Here is a 21121-nt window from a genome sequence, read left to right as displayed (position 1 = left end):
CAAACGGTATGCAACAGGACCCACACCTTCAAGGATTTCATAAGGCCCAATAAATCGCGGTTTTAATTTTCCTTTGACACCAAAACGCGTTATCCCTCTCGACGGGGATACTTTGAGGAAGACTTTGTCGCCAGCTTGAAATTGCAAGTCGGTTCGCCGTGCATCCGCGTATGACTTCTGTCTGTCTTGAGCTTCTTTTATCCTTTCACGAATTTGTCGAACGATTGTAACCATTTCTTCAACTGCATCGGGCCCGAGTACTCTTCTCTCGCCAACTTCGTCCCAGTAGAGCGGGGATCTACACTTCCTCCCGTACAAAGCTTCATACGGCGCCATGTTTATCGTTGCCTGGAAACTGTTGTTGTAGGCGAACTCAATCAGTGGTAGTGCGGACTCCCAACTTCCTCCTCGGTCGAGCACCACAGCTCTCAACATATCCTCGAGAGTTTGGATCGTTCTCTCGGACTGCCCGTCTGTCTGCGGGTGAAACGCTGTGCTAAAATTCAATCGAGTTCCTAGCTCACGTTGTAGGCTGATCCAAAATCTTGAAGTGAACTTCGGGTCACGATCAGACGTGATCGTCATTGGGACTCCATGCAGTCGCACTATTTCCCTTATATAAATTTGAGCTAGCTTATTTGATCCATAGGTTATGGGAATCGGTATGAAGTGTGCACTCTTAGTGAGTCGGTCTATAATTACCCATATAGCTGTATTCCCCTTTTGCGTCTTTGGCAATGCCGTCACAAAATCCATGGCGATGTGCTCCCATTTCCACTCGGGAATTTCTAGTGGTTGCAACTTTCCGTACGGTCGTTGATGTAGAGCCTTCACCTGTTGGCAGGCTAAGCAGCGCTCCACAAATGCCGCTATATCCCTCTTCATACCATTCCACCAAAAGGACTTCTTCAAGTCTTGATACATCTTCGTACTTCCCGGGTGAGCGGTGTAAGGAGTCTCATGTGCTTCACTCATAATTTCCTTTTTGATTTCCTCATCATTCGGTATGCAAAGTCTCCCCTCGAAGGTGAGAGCATTGTCACCTTCTTCACTAAAGTTTCCAGATTCACCGGTTCGCACTTCTACACGAATTTCCTCTAGTTTCGCATCCATCCGTTGTGCTTTGATAATTCTCGTCCTTAGATCAGGTTCAACAACCAAAGTGGCGATCCGTGCTTCCACGGTTTCAGGTGCTCTCACCACTTCCAAACGCATCTTACTCAACTCGTGTATCAAGCTTTCTTCTTTGGTGAGAAAAGTGGCCAGTTGGGGATGGCCCTTCCGGCTCAAGGCATCTGCCACTACATTTGCCTTGCCGGGGTGGTAATTGATGCCGCAATCATAGTCCTTCACCAATTCGAGCCATCTTCGTTGTCGCATGTTTAAATCCTTTTGCTCGAAAAAGTATTTCAGGCTTTTGTGGTCCGTAAAAATTTCACATCGTACCCCGTAGAGATGATGCCTCCAAATCTTTAGGGCGTGTACAACCGCTGCTAGCTCCAAGTCGTGGGTTGGATAGTTCAACTCGTGAGGCCTCAATTGTCGTGATGCGTAGGCAATCACTTTGTTATTTTGCATCAAAACACACCCAAGTCCCACTTTCGAAGCGTCGGTATAGACCACGTAGCTCATTCCGGGCTCTGGCACAACCAAGATTGGTGCAGTGGTCAATTTCTCCTTCAAAAGTTGAAAACTTGCCTCACACTCCGGGGTCCAATTGACTTTTATCCCCTTCTTGAGTTGTTGGGTCATTGGTCTCGCTATCTTGGAGAATCCCTCTATAAACCTTCGGTAGTATCCTGCCAACCCTAGGAAACTCCGAATCTCATTTGGTGTTGAAGGTGCTTTCCACTGTTGTACCGCCTCAACCTTAGCGGGATCCACTCGGATTCCTTCTGCCGACACAATGTGACCAAGAAAGTTGACTTCTTTCAGCCAAAACTCACACTTGCTGAATTTGGCGTATAGTTTCTCGGTCCTCAATGTCTCCAAGGTGATTCGCAAATGCTCCTCGTGCTCTTTCTCATTCTTCGAGTAGACAAGTACGTCATCTATGAAGACCAAGACGAATTTATCCAAGTATGGGTGGAATACTTGGTTCATCAAGTCCATGAATACTGCAGGTGCATTTGTCAATCCGAACGGCATTACGACGAACTCATAGTGACCATATCTTGTGCGAAAAGCAGTCTTGGGTATATCTTCCCTTCGAACTCTCAACTGATGGTATCCGGACCTTAAGTCCATTTTTGAGAACACACCGGCTCCTCGGAGTTGATCGAATAGGTCATCTATTCTCGGCAGTGGGTACTTGTTTTTTAGGGTCTTTTTGTTCAACTCTCTATAGTCGATACACATCCTCATCGACCCATCCTTCTTCTTGACAAAAAGCACCGGAGCGCCCCACGGTGAGACACTGGGTCTAATGAAACCCAGGTCCATAAGCTCTTGAAGTTGTATCTTGAGTTCCTCTAACTCTTTAGGCGCCATTCGGTATGGTGCCTTGGACACGGGCGCCGACCCTGGCTCTAGGTCGATTGTGAACTCCAATTGTCGATCTGGCGGTGGTCCAGGCAAAGCTTCGGGGAAGACGTCTGGAAATTCTCGTACAACGGCAACATCTTCCACTTTCCTTTCTCCTTTCTCCTCTCCTTGTAGATAGACAAGATAAGCAGGACGCCCTTTTCTCACCATCGTACTAGCTTGAAGAGCGGAGATGATAGACGTTCGCCGGTTCATCGAGATTCCATAGTATATGGTGGGTTCCTCCCCCGGGGCTTGCAGAGATATTCGTCTCTCCTTGCAACGAATAGTAGCAAAATTCGTAGCTAACCAATCCATTCCCAAAATTATGTCAATATCCCCCATTGCCATGACTTGTAGGTTGTGAGCGATTAACTTAAGTTCTCCCATAACAATTTCTACGTTCGAGCATGTTCGAGAAACCTCTATTACCCCTCCCACTGGTGAGGACACCATCATCTTATGTTCAGATTTGTAAGCAGGTAAACTTAAGGTGTCCACACATAATTCAGATATGAATGAATGTGATGCGCCCGTATCAAACAATACAACAATGGGTGTGTCGAGGATTTTGCCCATACCTGCCAGGTTTCCCTTCTCGTGACTCCCATGTTCAGTCTTGGGTTGTTTCTGACTCAAGGCATATGCTCTAGCCTGAGAAGGGAGTCTTGGGCGGTAAGGTTGCTGTTGTCGCGGAGGTTGATCGCGATTTCCCCTTGATTCAATTTGCAGTGCCCTTGGCTGCTGGCGGGATCCTTGAGTGTTCTGTCTCGACCCCATTCCCACATTCTTGCTCGGACACTCTCTAGAGAAGTGGCCGTTTCCCCCACAGTTAAAGCACTTGGTGGTGTTCTGAATTCTACACTCTCCAAAATGGTACTTGGAGCACACATTGCATTGGGGTGGCTTTGGTCGGAAGTCGCCTCTCTGGTTAGATAAGTTTTGCCCTCCACTATACTGTGGTCGGTTCTGGGTGGGCTGGTACCTCTTGTTGTCATACGGGGTCCCATTCCCCTCCCACTTCCTCTTCTCTCGAGAGTGGTGTGGTGGAGGTAGTGCCAAAGTAGTGTTTTCCTTCATCCTCTCCTTGGGCATAGCTGCCTCAATATCTAGCGCAAGGGCTAATGCTTCCGCGTAGGGGAGTCTCCCACGACTAGCCAACGACATCCTTATCTCATGCCTTAGTCCCTCACGAAACTTTTCAGCCAGCTTCTCGTCAGTATCGACTTGGTCAGGTGCGTATCGGGTCATGTTGTTGAGCGCACGGTCATATTCGGTCACAGTCATGCGCCCTTGGGTCAAATTGTAGAATTCAGATGCCTTTGCCTTCCGATAGCTCTTGGGCACATACTTATTATATATTTCTGTCTTGAAGCCTTCCCATGTCATCCCCGCTGCTTGATCTCGGGGCATTGTCTTCATCCTGGTATCCCACCAGAAGTCAGCAGACTCGGTTAGTTGGTAGGTCACACAACTCAACCGTTCCCTATCATTGCACCCTAGGATTGCGAAAATGCGCTCCAATGCGCGTATCCATGATTCAGCCTGGGCCGGTTCTCCCATTCCATCAAAGACGGGGGGTTTTTGCTCTAGAAAAAGCTTCACAGTTTCACGGTCAACCGGAGGTGGAGGAGGTGGTGGCGGAGGGATGGGTTGAGTCACACTCTCTTCCATCGTCTGAGGGGTAGGTTCACGGTTGTTACGTCTTATGTTGCGTCTTGGCGGCATTCTGATTCATTATCACACGAGTTATTATCGCATTTATTCAAAATCCAAGAATAGTCATGTGGCATAGTTGAAAAGTGAGGATCAAGGGACAATTGCATCATAAAGAGCTTTTGCAAAGGTATCAAATACAATTGCACAGAATGATAACAAGAGAGCAATTGCAAAATAGCATAGCAGAAGGTGATTGTAACATAAAATAGCAAAAGGCGATTGCTCAACAGGGTATTAAAAGGTAATTGTTTAATAGTGTAACAAAAGACAATTGTACCATGGAATAGCAAAACATAAGAGCACAAATGGGATGGAAAAAGGCAGTTGCACAACAGAATAATACAATTGCATAATAAGACGGCAAAAGGCAATTGTACAATGGAGTAGTCAAAAGATAATTGCACAATAAGGTAGTAAAGGATATTTGCACAATAGTATAACAAAATACAATTGCATAATGGAATAGCAAGGATAATTTCAAATTATGGCAAAAAGCAATTGTACAATCGAGTAGCAAAAGATAGTTGCGCAATAGTACATCAAAGGTAATTGTGCAATATGATAGAAAATGACAATTATAATATAGTATAGCAAGAGGTCATTGCATCATAGGCTAGCAAAAGATAATCGCACAAAAGATAATAAAGGATGGTACCAAATATTTACACAATAGGATAGCAAAAGACAAGAATTTCCCATAGAAATATCAAAATGTTGCCTCGAAGAGGTCTTAGTTCCATCATAACGAAAACAGAAGGCAAAACAACGGGAAAGAGAAATGTCAAGGCCAAGCAAAACAATAGAGTATCAAAACATGGGAAATCGTAATAAAATATTCTAGAATTATTATGTTTAATCATTTCCATCCTCATCCTCCTTCTCCTCGGTCTCTCCAACGCTCTCTCTAATTGGGTCCTCCTCCTCTTCGGGATCCTCTTCCTCGGGATCCTCTTCCTCACTTTCCTCCTCGACACCCGCGGGTGGAAGGGTCATCCCAAACCTCCCATTGACCTCTCTGTCGATTCTTAGAGGGGCTGCGACACGCATCCCGAGTCTCCTTCTCTTAGGAACACGGGAGACGTGTGGCTCCTTGTCGCATCGATACTTCCGCATGCGGGCTGTACCCGGCGGATAGATATGTGGAGGTGGATCACGTGGCGGTCCATCAAATGCCGCTGTCATGGCCGGAAGCAGCACCTTTATAAGGCCAACCAAATCTCCTCGCGCGGTGTAATCGGGCGGGCTATACCATATGAAAAACTGAGATGTCTGAGCGGTCCACTCATCCCAAGGAGACGGTAAAGTGTGGATGAGCTTTTGGATCCCCTCGTGATGGGTAGCTCCCCCATATGCATAGGCGTTCATCCATTTACTGTAAAACTCGGTGACGTAGGACATGAGGAAGAGCTTCCCGTCCCACTCGTAATCTCGGTAGCGCTCAACCGGGTGGTCCCTTTCGCTGGAGTAGCGATTACGCATCGGAGCATAATACCGTTGGGCCTTCTAAAAAAGAAAAAAAACTCAGCATCAACACAAGGATCGAAAGAAATAACAGTGTATGAGGTTTCAAATGATGCTGAGAATGTGATGGGTGCGTATATATAAATCTCCAACGGTGGAGGTGTGAGGGTAGTATCATATCAAGAATGAATGGAATTTCATTTCCGAGGCAAAAAGGTTTGTGCGTTTTCGCATTTCGTTAAATCATGATGTGTTCTCACACGTCGCTTGCCTTGCGTTAGGCGTTTCGCACCTCCACGTTCATTATTATCGTAAAGTTTTATATTCATCGCAAAAATTACAATTATGTATAGTAGCATGCTCAAGTTCTTTCACATAGATATTGTCTCATAAGCAATTGAATAATCACCATCGTAAAATACAAGTTCATTTTCATAGCCACATTCATCATTTTTGGCATAAGCGCAATTAACAAGTTCATATCCAAGCCAAGAATCCAAAATGTCATATTAACTTTCGATTCCCATAGAAATATATTCATTTTCACAAGAGTAATATTCCCATCGAAATTTCCAACATCTGTAATTCAATTCAAAAACTCACAAAAATATTTTTACCTCTTTCTTCGTGGTTGGGCGGGGACGAGTTGTGGTGTTGAGCCTTCGACGTTTATCATTTAACCAATTTACACATGAATAGATTTTGACTCAAACAAGACTCTTGGGTCCAGAGCGGAAAGAACTGTGACTCTGATACCAAACTGTCACGACCGCCCTTCTAGGGTATAATAAATGCGGCGATCGCGACTTAAACGGACTTAAATACAATCAAAGAAAAAAAACTAGGGTTTTATAAAAGAGGTTTGACCAAGGTATTTAACGACAATTAATCAAAAGCAAAGGGCAGAGCGACGCCTTGACAGATAGACTAAATAGAGGAACAATTATCATCATTTATTTCGAAATAACGAGGGTTCAACGTATTCCAAAACACATCATGTCTTTAGATTCTAAACGAAATCAAAAATAGTTTAGAGAATTCAACAATAAGTAAAACGGTTTTCAGCGGAAGCATCCAAGAGAAAAGTGACGTCATGTATGAAGACACAACGACACTCGTAGTCAAAATATATCAATATTTAATTCTTCATTTAATTTGCTCAACACCGCCAACCGCTCGTCGCCGCTCAACCTGCACATAAGGAAAACACATGCAGGGCTGAGTACTAAAATAATACTCAATGGGCTCATGCCGAAAACATTTTCAATAAAGAGTTTTATTTATCATGCCATACGAGAGTAACCATCGGGTTTTAACTTTAGAAAGGCCCGAGGCACTAAAATCATTTCCCATTGTAAAAGTCGACTGCAGTCATTTTCCCATAGACGTTAGCCATATCTGCCAATACATGACAAGGAATGCGGCCGCAAACCAGGTCACTAGACCGGCCAGCCCGTACGCTAGCACACGATCTACCATAGGTGTACACTAATCCAAGTAGGGTTTGCAGCCCTACGAGGACCCGAATTCGATTTATATAATAATGGCTTCAAGCCATATCAGATAGGCACGTTAAAAATCAAATAAGGCATGATAAACATGATTTCATTTTCATCGATAAAAACATTTAGGACATCGTCCTTATTTAAAAGAAAGCCCACCTCAACTGCTTAATTCACAAGTATTTTCTTCCCCTTGATATCACGTTTCGCTTGTGAGGATTCACCTTTAGTATTTAGATAATACATAAATCAATACCTTTTTCAAATGAGTAAATAAAATGCATGCATCTCATGTCTCCAATTATTTTCCCGTTCAAGATTATAAATTTTTCCCAATCAATGTTTTCGATTAATTTCGGCTGCTCACGCCCCAACCAATTATATTAGAAACAAGCCCAAACCAAATAATAATTAAATCCCTCAAGTCTTTATCTAATAGAAACGAGAAATTAATAATCCCATTTCATAACAGTACACTCTCTTCCTATTTACCGCACACGTACACGTATATTTTAATAAATTTGAAAGAACCAAAAGGAGTGCATGTATTTCTTTAATAAGGATACACGGCAATATTTGCAAACAATAAAAAGGAGTACACGTAAAATATCACTTCCATTTAAGAATTATTAAAGATTGGTTTATGAAGGGATTGAAGTACACGTACACACCCATCCCCATTTAAAAATCAATTACTCAACTCAAACAAAAACGAATTTTATACTATTCCGCTTTCCTATATACGCAAACAATCATTGACTCCCTTTTTTAAAAGTAAGTCGACAGAATAAAGCTCTCTTCTAAAACCATCGGCTTCTCCCCTCTCTCTCTTTACTGTGTTTTTATTTCAATGAACATCTCCAGAAACTTCTCTCCCTTTCTTTTTATTTGTTGAAACAGAATACATAATAGCAAATCACTCAAAAGAGATACACATAAAGCTCAAGGAACGCTATCCCGATTCGTCCCGAAAAGTCCCCGCAGTTAAGTTCTTAAATTTTAATTTAGTTGATTGTTTTAATTCGGTTCTCGAGTTTTGATTGACGCACTAAGCGATATGCTTGATGTTTGGAGAATTAATAAAGAGGGTGAGGTTTATACCTTCGCTGAACAGATCGGCTTAGACAAAAGATCGAAGCTTCAGATTTCCCCCTTTCCGGATTTGGTTTCAAATTTCTGTCAAGAAGAGGTTCTGGTGTAAATGAGAATTCACCTTACGAAGAAAAACAAGGGAGGAACGTGAAAAAGAATGATTACCGTGGTGAGATTAGGATTTGGTTGGGGAAAAGATGAGCTCCTTCTTCCTATTGCTTCCTCCGCCGCTTGAGGAAATTTTGAGGTTCAAAGTGAGAGCGGGTGACTGCGAATTTGTGTGAGGGAAAGGGATTAGGGTATGGGGATTAATATACCGTTCAAAATGGGTTCACAATTGAGAGTTGATTGTGGTGTAATTTTGGAACAGATTGCAGAGGAGGAGCGGTTATTGAGCGTGGGAGAGGGAACGTAAACTCGGTAATTGATTTCATCAATTAAATGTGATATACCAAATCTCCTTATCTTTGGGGTTACATTTGCAGATCAAAGGGATGGAAGGGAAGAGAAACCGCGTAAGGGAGGAGAGGGAATCTCTGCAACATATTAATTTAATTTGTAACTAAGGAAAGTCTTGGTGACCAAGACTAGGAGTAGAGATTAAATTTAAAATGGATTTGGGCTATAAGCATCGGTATTTTATTAAATTGTGTAGCCCACACTTTATTTATCACCGGACTGGATTTTTTTTTTGTATAATTTATTTAATTTATCGGATCCAACACGGAATCGAGTCCAATAAATATTCCTCACGGACAGGAATTGTTTAAATTCGCATTGTGATTTACTTCACAATTTCTAACCCCAATAATAAATTATCAATTATTCACAAACATTTAATCTCACCCCTCATTAATTATTCAAAGTAGCCACGTCACATACTCCACAAAGTTGGCCCAGTCAAAATACCAACTCAAAATTAGGTCACGTAAAGTATCCAACAACAATTTCATTCGACAATTAATTCACAGACTTCGCGACATTAAAAGCATTAAATGCAAGTACTTTAGGGTTCGAAAATTAGGGTTCAAAAAGTGGGGCGTTACAACAATTAAGGGCAAAGAAGTCATCTCACCACAAGGTTTTACCCTAAAATCAAGGGTAAGCCTCCCTATAAAAGGAAGCCACTTGGAGATAGAAAGGAGGATCGAAGATCATCATCATCCACTATTAGGTAGAATTCTCTCGGTAGTTCAGTCCTTCAGCCCAGTCCAGAGTCTCGTTCCTCGCCACTGCCATGGTCACTTGAAGGTCGTGAAGAAGTTCCCGGAGTTCCAGACGTTCTCATCTAGTCAGCAAGATCATAGTTTAGGAGTTCCATCGCCCGGAGTGGCAAAACACTTTTATTTCGTTTTCGTAGTTTAATTGCTTGTTTTTTTTCCTTACGCTGTATCTTTGTTTGCTTTTGAATTTCATTGCCTATAAGTACTTTGTTTGCAGATCCGAACTTGTTTTATGCTATGAAATTGTTTTCTGTTCAGTTTACCTCGCTGATCTCTTTTCCTTCTTCTTAGTTAGCTTAGATCTAGAGTTTCTGGTCGTTTTGAGTATCGAATCGTGTGTTTCCAGTTAGTAGTTTATTTCTTCGAGTTAGCATAATCTGTTTACTTTTATTTCATAGAGGTTTGTTTCATGCAAGGTGCAGTTATGTGTTTCTTGTCTTCTTCCATGCTGATTAGTAGGCGGGATTTCAGTTTCGATGTTTGATTTTCGATTTGGAATTTTTGATTGTAGATCTGTGTTCGTGAGTTATTAATCTGTGTTTTTATGGTGCTGAATCTGGTTTGTTTTCTGATTTTAGTTGTGTTTGTTGAAGAATATGATGTCCATATCCAAGTTTGGGACCACTTTGCTTTTTAGATGCTTTTTGCTTTTTGTCCTTCACCTTTAGTTTGTACCCTGCAGATCTGTCAGCCTAGTCACCACAACTACCACTTATTCTCTGCTTTTCTGTTTAGCCTTTTATAGAAACCTAGTACTTTCCGCATATTTTCTGTTCCACCGCATCCACCATAATTCCATGTACACCACTACATGTCGACCACCATTCACCCTTCCTAGTCAGTAGGACACCATCTTAATTTCCCATCTAGGTAGAGACTCAACCCAAGCGTGGTAGCTAACCAAACCCTCCAGAATATCATCGCAATAGTTTTAGCGCACCATCTCTGTGGGATTCGACCCTTATCACCACTATACAGATCAGTAGGAGTGGGTTGAGGAATCTTTGAAACCAGGGTCTAGGCTTAGTTAAGATCTCTATCCTGACCAGTAGGATATATCCTTGCTTGAACGACACCTACGCACCCCTGCTCCTTTCAAATGGCGCCGTTGCCGGGGATGGATGGCGTTTTTGAGTTGCTATTGTGTGTGATACTTTGGTGTATATATTGTGTATAATTTTCCTTTTTCTTTTCATTTCAGTTTATGAGCAGTAGCTCGTCTCCTGATCAATGGAGGCCGAAAATACTCAAGCGAGGAACTATACTCGTAACCACTCGTTCTGGCCTGTCGACCACCTTGTCTGACCTAGGCACGAGTAGTGACGAAGAGAAGGGCACCATAGAGGGACTAATACCAGAAGAGAAACCACTGTTGGAAGGAAACCCAAGGGAAATGGCCAACCAGGGAGATGAAGACCCGGAGATCGGGACGCTGAACGCACATACTGAAGGAGAGCCCCCGCAAGCCATAGTCGTTACTCCAGGGCAAATCGCCTGCGATGTGAAGCCTCATGTGATCGCGATCCTGCCTACATACTGTGGGAAGAGCTATGAAGGGCCATATGAGTTTCTTCATGAGTTTTGTAAAATTTGTAGGGCGCAGAGGAGACCAGCAGGAGCGACTGAGGATGATTATAGGCTGAAGGCTTTGCCATTTGTGCTCAAGGGGGAAGCTAACACCTGGTTCATGCGCCTGCCCCCCAACTCTATTGAGACTTGGGCCGATTTCAAGTCAGCATTCCTGGGCGAGTTTTTTCCATCATCCAAGACAAGCGCGCTGAAGAGGGAAATAACTAATGTGAAGCAAGGGTATGATGAACCCTTGAGTGATTATTGGGCAAGATACATGGGTCTTTTACGACGTACATCATACATGTCCCAACCATCGCATGGCGGACATTGAAGTACATCATACTTTCTACGAAGGTATGAACGCGGTAACCAAGGACCTGGCAAATTCATCGTCAGGAGGAAGCTTCACGCAATTACGGGTCAGCGAAGCGAAGAGAGTCCTAAGGAAGCTACTGAATGCAAAGAAAGAGTATGACCATTCAAGGGAAGGATACAACCGAGAGCGGGATGCTGTTGCCTCGTCTACTGATCAGGAAAATAAGCTAGAGCAGAAAATAGATTTGAAAATGGATGAGCTGAAGAAGTCACTTCTGAGTGCGATCGAGAAGAGCACTCCACCACCTCCCCCAGCTGGGAACTACAAGGGTGCAGAGCAGGGAAATCAAGGACCGAACTATGATCAGCCTAATGACTTCGGGAATATGGAACAAGTTAATGCTGCGGGGTACTTCAATTCTAGTGGGCATTGGATTCAAGGTAGACAACGGGATGCACCATGGAGGGATCATCCAAACTTCCGATGGGGTGACGGAAGCTAAAATCAGAACCAAGGTCAGAACCAGTATAACCCCCATCCGAACCAAAACCCTAACCGTGGACCAGCAAACCCAGACTACCAGCCCAACTGGTCAGGAAGAAACCAACAATCCCAAAACCAAAACCCACAAAACCAGAACCCGAACCCTGTCTATGTGCCGCCCCACCAGAGAAACTTCCAAAATTTCTAAAATCAGCCGAACCCAGGACCCCAACACCATCAGAACCAAAATCAATTCCAAGGCCAGCACCAGAATCAATATCCTCAAGATCAGTACACCCCTCCTGCCCAGTATAACCAATACCCGCCTAATCAAGGCTAGCAAAACTCCCAGAACTATCAACACCAAGGGCCGAGTCATTTCCAAAATTCGAACAGGCCAAGGAGATCCGTTGAGGACATGATGGGTGAAATGCTAGCATCACAACAGAGCATCAAAGGAGAATTGCAATCCCATAATGAGGTCGTGCAGGGGATGCAAAATGCCCAGAAGGAACATAAGGCGAACATGGATATGATGAATAGGAAGTTAGCTCAACTGGCCAGTTCGGTGGGTGATTTGAAGGGAAATGCGGGGAAACTCCCATCTACAGTCCAAATGCCCGAAAAGGCAAATGTGAATAAGGTTACGTTGAGGTCAGGAACTACTTATGACGCGCCTCAACCGAAACGACCTAGTGGAGGATCCAATGGAACGAAGATAGGAGGCGATACCATTTCAGCGGAAGAATTAGGGAGACCTATGCCTCGGATGCAGGATCCATTCTTCTTGGATGATACACCAAGTGTAAGAGGTGAACCCGACACCCTACTGACCAGGAAGGAACCTCCTCAAGAGGAAGAGCCCAGAATGGAGGCCCAGACCCAGGAACTACCCAAGAAAGACTCCAAGAAGGTTACTGAGGGACCAGTAGAGGAGAAAAAAGGGGAGAAACCATTCCCATTCTGATTTGTTACAAAGAGGAAGAAAGAGAACCCGGTTGACTACTGTCGATTTTTGGGAAGTTGGATGTCACCATACCATTCCTCCAAGCCGTGAAGCTACCCCCTCTCGGGAAATTCATAAAGGACTTCATAGCCGGGAGAGCCCAGAAGGATGGCAAGATTATGGTGGAAGGGATAGCGTCAGCAATAGTGCAAGAGAAGTTACCACCCAAGAGAGCCGACCCAGGTATGTTCACCCTACCCATAACTGTAGAAGATGTGAAGGTCGAACATGCAATGTGTGATTTGGGGGCATCTATAAATGTCATGCCATTGTCTATCAATAACCGGTTGAAAGGAGTGAGGCTGTCAAATACTAGGGTGTTGATCCAACTGGCTGATTGGTCGTGCATAAGTCTTGAGGGAGTTTTAGAAAAGGTGTTAGTAAGAGTGCATGATTTTACATACCCTGCTGATTTTTATGTGATCAAAATTAGTGAGCATGAAGCTAGGGAATCTAGTGGCATATTGTTAGGAAGGCCATTTTTTAGGACGGCCAAGACAATAGTAGACATGGCTGAGGGAACAATTTGCATTGATTTTCACGGGGAGAAGTTTATTTTTGATATCAATGAGGCAATGAAAAAGCCTATTGATTCTGAAAATGTATGTTATGTTGATGTGATTGACCCCTTAGTCCAAGATTTTCTTGAGACCGAACTATTGCAGGAGAAACTCCAAGCTTCAGATGTATATGAGCAAGCTGACGTAGAAGCCGCTGCATGGTGCGATCTGATCAGCAGCCAAGGGTTGACTGATGAAGAGATAGAAAAAGCAATTATGAACTTTTGTCAGAAATCAGAATTTATTGGAGCCGCAGGGGCTCAACTACCAGCCAGTACAGGGGAATTCTCAGATGGTGAATTAGAAAAAGAGGGGGATGCTGCAAAAAACCTTCTACCCGCAGACACACTTCTCCAACAAGTTGATTTAAAGAAAGCGGCAAACAAACAAGCCTCGGTGAGACCCTTTTCAAACCTCCAAGATGAAACCCCAGAAATACAAACGCCAACTGAAGAGCGGCCGCCAAACCCACAACCGCAACCACAAGAGTCGATTCTTCAGGCTCCGGCGATGATTCCGTTGAACGAACTGGCGGAGTTCCTCAGGCAGCAGGACCCAAATAAAGATTGGGCGGCTGTGTTGGCGGGTTTTAACCAAACCTGAAGCGGATCAAGCATGACCGGAGGAACCCCGATAGTACCTACCCCAGAAACAAATGTTCAGCCCACAGTGCACCCACCGATTTCCATTTCAACTTCCTCAACAACCCCACCAGAAAAGAAATCTCCCTTGACGACCGCACCATCAGAATCCTCAAACCCTCCCCGACTCGCCAACAAATCGAACCAATGGATGTTGACCCTCTTTCTGCCCATTATGACTCTGACCTAGGGGAAGGCGAATGGAAAGCAAGCGAGGAGCAGAAGAGCCGGGAGGAGGAAGATGAATCGGAGAGAACACCGGTAGCGGAACTCGTTCCCCAAGAAATGGAAAGGGAGGGGATAGATCTGAACGAAACGGCCAGAAAGAAAGTCCTTATGACTGATGAGGAGTTTGAGGAGCTTTCGAACGAGGTAACCAGGATGGAAGATGGCTGAGGGTCTGGACCTCGCATCGGAGGCAGTAGGAGAGAGTGAAGAAGCTGGTACAAGGAACGACCCAGAAAGCCTAGCCCACCAGCCAGTAGACAAGGTGAAAGAGAAACAGACCGAAGAGGAAGAGCCGAAGTCGGTGATTCCCCAGCCAGAAGCAGGGGAGAGTGATACACAAATCGAGGAGAAGGATACCGAGGTACAACCAGCGGAACCAGAGCAGGTGGTACCACCAGTATTGAAACCGAAAGCAGTTAAAAGAAAATTGGTGTTGAAAGGTGATCCAAAGGTAAAACGGCTGAAGCCAAAGAGAGTATCGCAAGGATGCCTAGGGAAATGGACATCCAGCAAGGCAGGAGCAAACACGGCAGCAAGTGCGTTGGAAATCTCTAGTGAAGAACACAGGGCTACTCCTACAAAACCTGGGGAGGAATCCTTGTCGGCTACCAACTTGAAAGATACCTCGATAGCAACCGAGGTGGTCTCACCTACGCCGAGTGACCAGAGAGAAGAAACTGACACGATGGCTGAGGGTCTGGACCTCGCATCGGAGTCAGTAGGTCACCCAAAGTCAGGAGATGACAATACCCATATCCGCTTGGAGACCCAGTCTACTGCCCAGAAGGAGCCTTCAACACCAACAGAGGAGAGACCAGAGGAAAATGAAGACGGAGATGAGAATAGATACCACAAGGAGAGGAAAAAGAAGGGGAAAGCCCCTGTTAAGAAGAAACCAAGCAGAAAGAAGCAACGCACGGTCAACACCGGCATCGCCATCACAGAGTCCGATCAGAGAGCCCCGCCGTGCCGAAAGGAGCCGAGTGACAGTGAGTATACCGTAAGTGAAAAATCGGGGTCAGAAAGCAACGTCTCCCTAGAGGAAGAGGAGTATGGCGAGAAGCAGCTCTGACACAACCATCGAGAGTTGATGCATCCTCCCGTGGAAAGATTGAAGTACCGACGTTGGAAGGTGGAGCTCACTGACGAGCAAATAGAAGACATGAAGCACTTCAGCACTAAAAAGCTTCAGGATGCGTTTGATGACAAGGACGACGGCAGCAAACAGATTAAGAGTGGGAAGGTAATCTTTTTCCCAGCACTTGATGAATTGAATTCCTGTGAGCCTCTCTTGTTGCAGTTGCGTGCGTTGGGTTTTGATTGGTTGTTGGAGAATGGGGATCCGAGTATACCTATAAGGCTGGCAAATGAATTTTCACTACCTTTAGATTCAAGGTCACTATGGATCTGGATGAAGAGTCCATAACCTTTAGGGTATTCGGAAGAGAGGTGAGCATGAGCTTGATTGAGTGGACGGTCAGATTGGGAATGTGTAGTTTAGGAGAGGCCATAGGGCCAGAATGGAGAAGTAGGGAGAGGGGAATTCCCCGGAGGCGCATCGAATTTAAGCCCCAGGAAGCCTGGGAGGAACTTACTCACCCTGACGCAGGGCAGTTCCAATCCAAGGTTTCCCGCTCCGTCCACTTCAACAACCCAATTTCGCATTTGGTACAGTTTTACCTGGATTTTAATTTGTTGGGGCAATCAAATTCCGTCGTCCGAACTTCAATGACCGAACTGTACCTCCTCTGGTGTGCTAAGCGCGGGAGGACAGTGCACCTGGGCTTCTGGACCGCGTACCAGTGTCACCTCATCGCCACCCACCCAGCGAGGAACCTCTACCTCTGCCATTTATTGGAAGTTTTTGTCAGGAACAACATAGCTATCTCGGAGGGAGAGGACTTATCCCCCTTGACGATGGTCGACCCTCCTGACCTCTTTGATACACCATTGTTCGTCCGAACGAACACCGTTTACATGAGGTAGGGCATACCACGTTTCTACGCGATGGGAGAAGAAGCTATACCAGCCGGGAGAGCGATGGCAGCCCAGGGAACACCAGCGCAGGAGCAGAGGCAGGAGAGGTTGGAAAAAGCAGTGGCGGAGTTGGCCGATGAAAATAGGAAAACAAGGGCGGAGTTGAACCGTTTGGCAACTGTGATGGAAGGAATCTTGAGGGAGTTAGCTGCTGAAAAGTTAGTACGAGAAGCTGGTACAAGCGGCCACGGAGGCCAGGAAGTCGGATCACAAGGACCCCCAAACAGAAGAGGAGAAACAAGAGGACGGAGATGCCGAGGAGTCGGCCGAGCCTGAAGGAAACCAGTCCGAGAATGAGGGGGAGCAACCGGAAGAACCACCTGCACCACAACCTGCCCCGCGAAGGAGCAGGAGGAACAAGCGACCACCACCCCACCTGACCAGTTAGTTTTCTTTTTATTTGCAGTTTTTAGTTTTTCGTATTTTAATTGTGTTTTATTTTTTTCTGTGTAGTATGTGAGCAAACCCTTTTCATAACACTTAGCCTACGCAATAGTCTAAGTGTGAGAAGTCAGGGTTCGCTATTTTGACGCATGAGTTGTGTTTTTCTGTTGTTTTTATGCTTTCGTAAGCATGTTGGCTCACACTTAGCCCATTGCATGGTCTAAGTGTGAGGAGTTTATGTATATATGTGTTTTGTAATTGTTGGATTCTGCTTAGGCTTTAAACTCTCCCACTTAGCCTATTTTATAGTCTAAGTGTGAGAAGTTTTAGTTTTTAGCATGTCGTTTTGTTTGTCATGTTTGTGTGTCCACCGTACTGGCCATTAACTTCACAGCCTTATCTGAGGGCAGACACTTGTGAAGTGGGAGGGGGGACGCAATGGCCAGTATGATGTATGTGTATATGTGTGGTCTGTGTTTAAGTGTTTGCGTAGTGTCTAGGTCTAGTTTTTATTTGATTGGGCTTAAAACTCAACTGTCTTGAGCTGACGGTGAGGGGAATTGAGGGAGATAAGACATGCTGGAAAATGGAAACCACCCCCCTTAAGTATCTCCTAGTCAGTATGGATGATGCGAGTATGAGAGAAAAGCCTACACTTAGAGCCAAAACACAAAAGCCTTTTTTAAATGTGAGTTAAAAGCCTAAAGTGGAACCACTTTCCACTAATTCAGAAAATAAAAGAGTGGCTGCCACAAGGTGCCTAGGGTGAAGTGACTGCGTGTAGCAACACTGAAGGCAGTAGGAAACCCCCCAAAAAAAAATTTATTTATTTTCCAACCCTTAGAACCCCACTTTCTAGCCATACACATACCCAGATATAACCCCTAGCCCCTGGAATTGTGTGTGCAAGGCATAAGGCAAGAAGGCAACTGGCCAGAAGGTGTACAAGAAAGCAGAATCCAACTGGGCAAGAGTGATTGAAGGCCCAAGGAAGAAAATCGACCAGGGAGTCATCCCAGGTCCCAAAAAAAAGAAGGAATAAGGGTGGCGAAGCCCCAAAAAAAAAAAGAAAAAAAGAGAAGAATATGAAGAAAAATGGTTAGAAAAACTTGACCACAAAAAAAAGAAAGAGAAGGAATAAGGGTGGCGAAGCCACAAGAAGCTACTGACCAGTTGGAGATCAAAGTCAGAAGCGCCAGCCAAGAGAAGCAACAACCAAGAGCCCAAATGCACACAGTTCCCCCACATCAAATAAAATAGAAGTTTTTGAACCTTAGAGCCTTAGGAACATCCACCCAAAACACTATAAACCAATAGCCCCGTTTCAATCCTTTAAGCCCTTCAGTAGCTACACGTGAAATCTAAGTCCGAAGCAATTGTGGTCGAGCAATATGAGAGAATGCAGTCCTAACATTCCTGGTGAAGGTATGAGTGACTGAGTGAACCTAGTGTTTGGCCGAGAGTTTGGGCGATCTTGACGAGCGGATATACTGACTGGGAGAGAAAAGGAGGGCGGCGGAAGTGCAAGGCTGTTTAAGGTCGGATTGCACCTAATCCCGAGGGGAGGGATGGTTGAAAATATAACCCAATTACTGTGTTAATGTGTCTAAGTGTTTTAGTTTTCTTTTATGTGTTTGTCTTTGTAATGTGTTTTTCTTTGCGTCATAGTTAGAGTCTAGGTTAGGATAGAGTCGGTCAGGGGAGTAACCAGGCTAGAATTCGACTTACTTCTTTTTGTTTGTTCTTCACGCTTGAGGACAAGCATGTGGTAAGTGTGAGCAGTTTGATAAGTCGTATTCTAGGCCTTGGTTACTGGTCAGTATAATGTGCATAATTGGTATATATTCTGCAAAACAGTTGCTAAAGTATGCAGGGAAAGTGTTCTAGTCAGTATGGAAAGGCTCGGACAACTCAGGTGAAAAGGGCGTCAGAACGATTACATACTGACCAGTATGCATGCAAAAATTGCTCGAGATGGAGAAGTCATCTCACCACGAGGTTTTACCCTAAAATCAAGGGTAAGCCTCCCTATAAAAGGAAGCCACTTGGAGATAGAGAAGGAGGATCTAATTTCATCATCATCACTCTTAGGTAGAATTCTCTCGGTAGTTCAGTCCTTCAGCCCAGTCCAGAGTCTCGTTCCTCGCCACTGCCATGGTCACTTGAAGATCGAGAAGTTCCCAGAGTTCCAGACGTTCTCATCCAGTCAGCAAGATTGTAGTTAGAAGTTCCATCGCTCGGCGTGGCAAAACACTTTTATTTCACTTTCGTAGTTAAATTGCTTGTTTTTCCTTACGCTGGATCTTTGTTTGCTTTTGAATTTCACTGCCTAGAAGTACTTTGTTTGAAGATCCAAACATGTTTTATGCTATAAAGTTGTTTTCTGTTCAGTTTACCTCGCTGATCTCTTTTCCTTCTGCCTAGTTAGCTTAGATCTAGAGTTTCTGGTCGTTTTGAGTATCGAATCGTGTGTTTCCAGTTAGTAGTTTATTTCTTCGAGTTAGCATAATCTGTTTACTTTTATTTCATAGAGGTTTGTTTCATGCAAGGTGCAGTTATGTGTTTCTTGTCTTCTTCCATGCTGATCAGTAGGCGGGATTTCAGTTTCGATGTTTGATTTTCGATTTGGAATTTTTGATTGTAGATCTGTGTTCCTGAGTTATTAATCTGTGTTTTTATGGTGCTGAATCTGGTTTGTTTTTCTGATTTTAGTTTGTGTTTGTTGAAGAAGATGATGTCCATATCCAAGTTTGGGACCACTTTGCTTTTTAGATGCTTTTTGCTTTTTGTCCTTCACCTTTAGTACACCCTGCAGATCTGTCAGCCTAGTCACCACAACTATCACTTACTCTCTGCTTTTCTGTTTATCCTTTTATAGAAACCTAGTACTTTCCGCATATTTTCTGTTACACCGTATCCACCATAATTCCACGTACACCACTACAGGTCGACCATCATTCACCCTTCCTAGTCAGTAGGACACCATCTTAATTTCCCGTCTAGGTAGAGACTCAACCCAAGCGTGGTAGCTAACCAAACCCTCTAGAATATCACCGCAATAGTTTTAGCGCACCATCTCTGTGGGATTCGACCCTTATCACCACTATACTGATTAGTAGAAGTGGGTTGAGGAATCTTTGAAACCAGGGTCTAGGCTTAGTTAGGATCTCTATCCTGACCAGTAGGATATATCCTTGCTTGAACGACACCTACGCACCCCTGGTCCTTTCACATTGTATCATCGACACTTATACCAAAAACAGAGCACCACCGTTCATACAACTTCCCGCCGACGCATCCGAAACAGCTGCATCAAGGTAAGTGGTAGCTCTCTGTTTTGTTGTTGTGTATTTCTGTTGCTATGGATGCATATACTATGCGCTGAAAATCGATTACTTGAATCTACGCGATTGTTTCTCCTCATTTGTTCTTCCGAATAGAAATAAATAGGATTGTGTACAATACCTGGTCTTGTTAGTCGTAGTGATTATGTTTTACGCGTTATGTTGTAGGCATGGCTTCGAAGGGAAAGGCGAAGGTCACGAACAACGGGAGCCAAAATACTCCATTATTTAAGGAGATCAACAACTCCACACTCCTCACACCACAACTACCGAAAATACTCCAACATTCCCTCAAGTTCTAAGCCTTGTTCCTTCACACTACCGACGAGCATGGCTGGCGGAGCACCCCACGGTTTTGGAATGTAAGAAAGTAACCCTTATGCCTGTTGATTTGTGTTTGTGTTTAGGGTTCTTATGTGCATATTTTGTGGCCAAGATAGTCTCTTACTTAAGTTTGCTTTCTTTGTGTAGGTTACACGTTAACCAAACCAGGCCGCATCCAAACGGTGTTGCCCCCGTTCGAGTTCACGATCTGCTACTCCCACAAAGACCATCACGACTTCATGGTAAACTCTAGCTCTCATTTTAGATACTTACGGTGCACCTTTATCGGTTCTAAGTTGTTAATCTTTTGATTGATTCCCTTGTTAGTCGTTTCCCGAGGGATGGGTGGACCACTACGGTGCATCACTCCCCCTGTTTTGCCGTGTGGGCCATCTCGATCACGCCCAGTGGCATGTTCAGCTTAGCATTCATGGAAAACGGTGTGGAATGGTTCGCGGTTTGCCTTTGTTTGCCCTTTATTCTTGTTTCCAATAAGGGGACTTATTGACGTTCACATACAACATGGTTGACGTCTTCATTGTTCGACGTTTCAACTATTCACTAGCCTTTCCATTCCCAGACCACGAGGGTAAACTATTTCTGTCATGTGCCTACCAAATTTTAGAGAAAACTTTGAAAACGTAATGGTACAAATATTTTTGTTTGTGATGTAGCATTTGATATGCCACTCCCGCCGGTGGACGGT

At 44.4% G+C, this 21121-nt stretch overlaps 1 protein-coding gene across 1 annotated transcript; it reads left to right on the top strand.

Moving 5' to 3' along the window:
• The first annotated feature begins 14245 nt into the window (after positions 1 to 14245).
• On the top strand, positions 14246 to 15398 carry LOC121754411 (neurofilament medium polypeptide-like). Its single transcript, XM_042149774.1, has 2 exons — positions 14246 to 14470; positions 14517 to 15398. The coding sequence occupies exons 1-2, from the start codon at positions 14246 to 14248 to the stop codon at positions 15396 to 15398; spliced, it is 1107 nt and encodes a 368-aa protein (XP_042005708.1).
• The last annotated feature ends 5723 nt before the right edge of the window (positions 15399 to 21121 follow it).

Source organism: Salvia splendens, chromosome 11 (assembly GCF_004379255.2).
Source record: "Salvia splendens isolate huo1 chromosome 11, SspV2, whole genome shotgun sequence".
NCBI lineage: Eukaryota > Viridiplantae > Streptophyta > Magnoliopsida > Lamiales > Lamiaceae > Salvia > Salvia splendens.
Note: the sequence above shows the minus strand (reverse complement) of the source record. Positions and strands in the feature narration are given on the sequence as shown.

Bases quoted from the DNA above. Each gene is read 5' to 3' on its own strand.
- LOC121754411 (XM_042149774.1), top strand. From the start codon at position 14,246: ATGGATGTTGACCCTCTTTCTGCCCATTATGACTCTGACCTAGGGGAA. The intron at 14,471-14,516 runs GTAACCAGGATG...CTCGCATCGGAG, and splicing joins TTGAGGAGCTTTCGAACGAG to GCAGTAGGAGAGAGTGAAGA.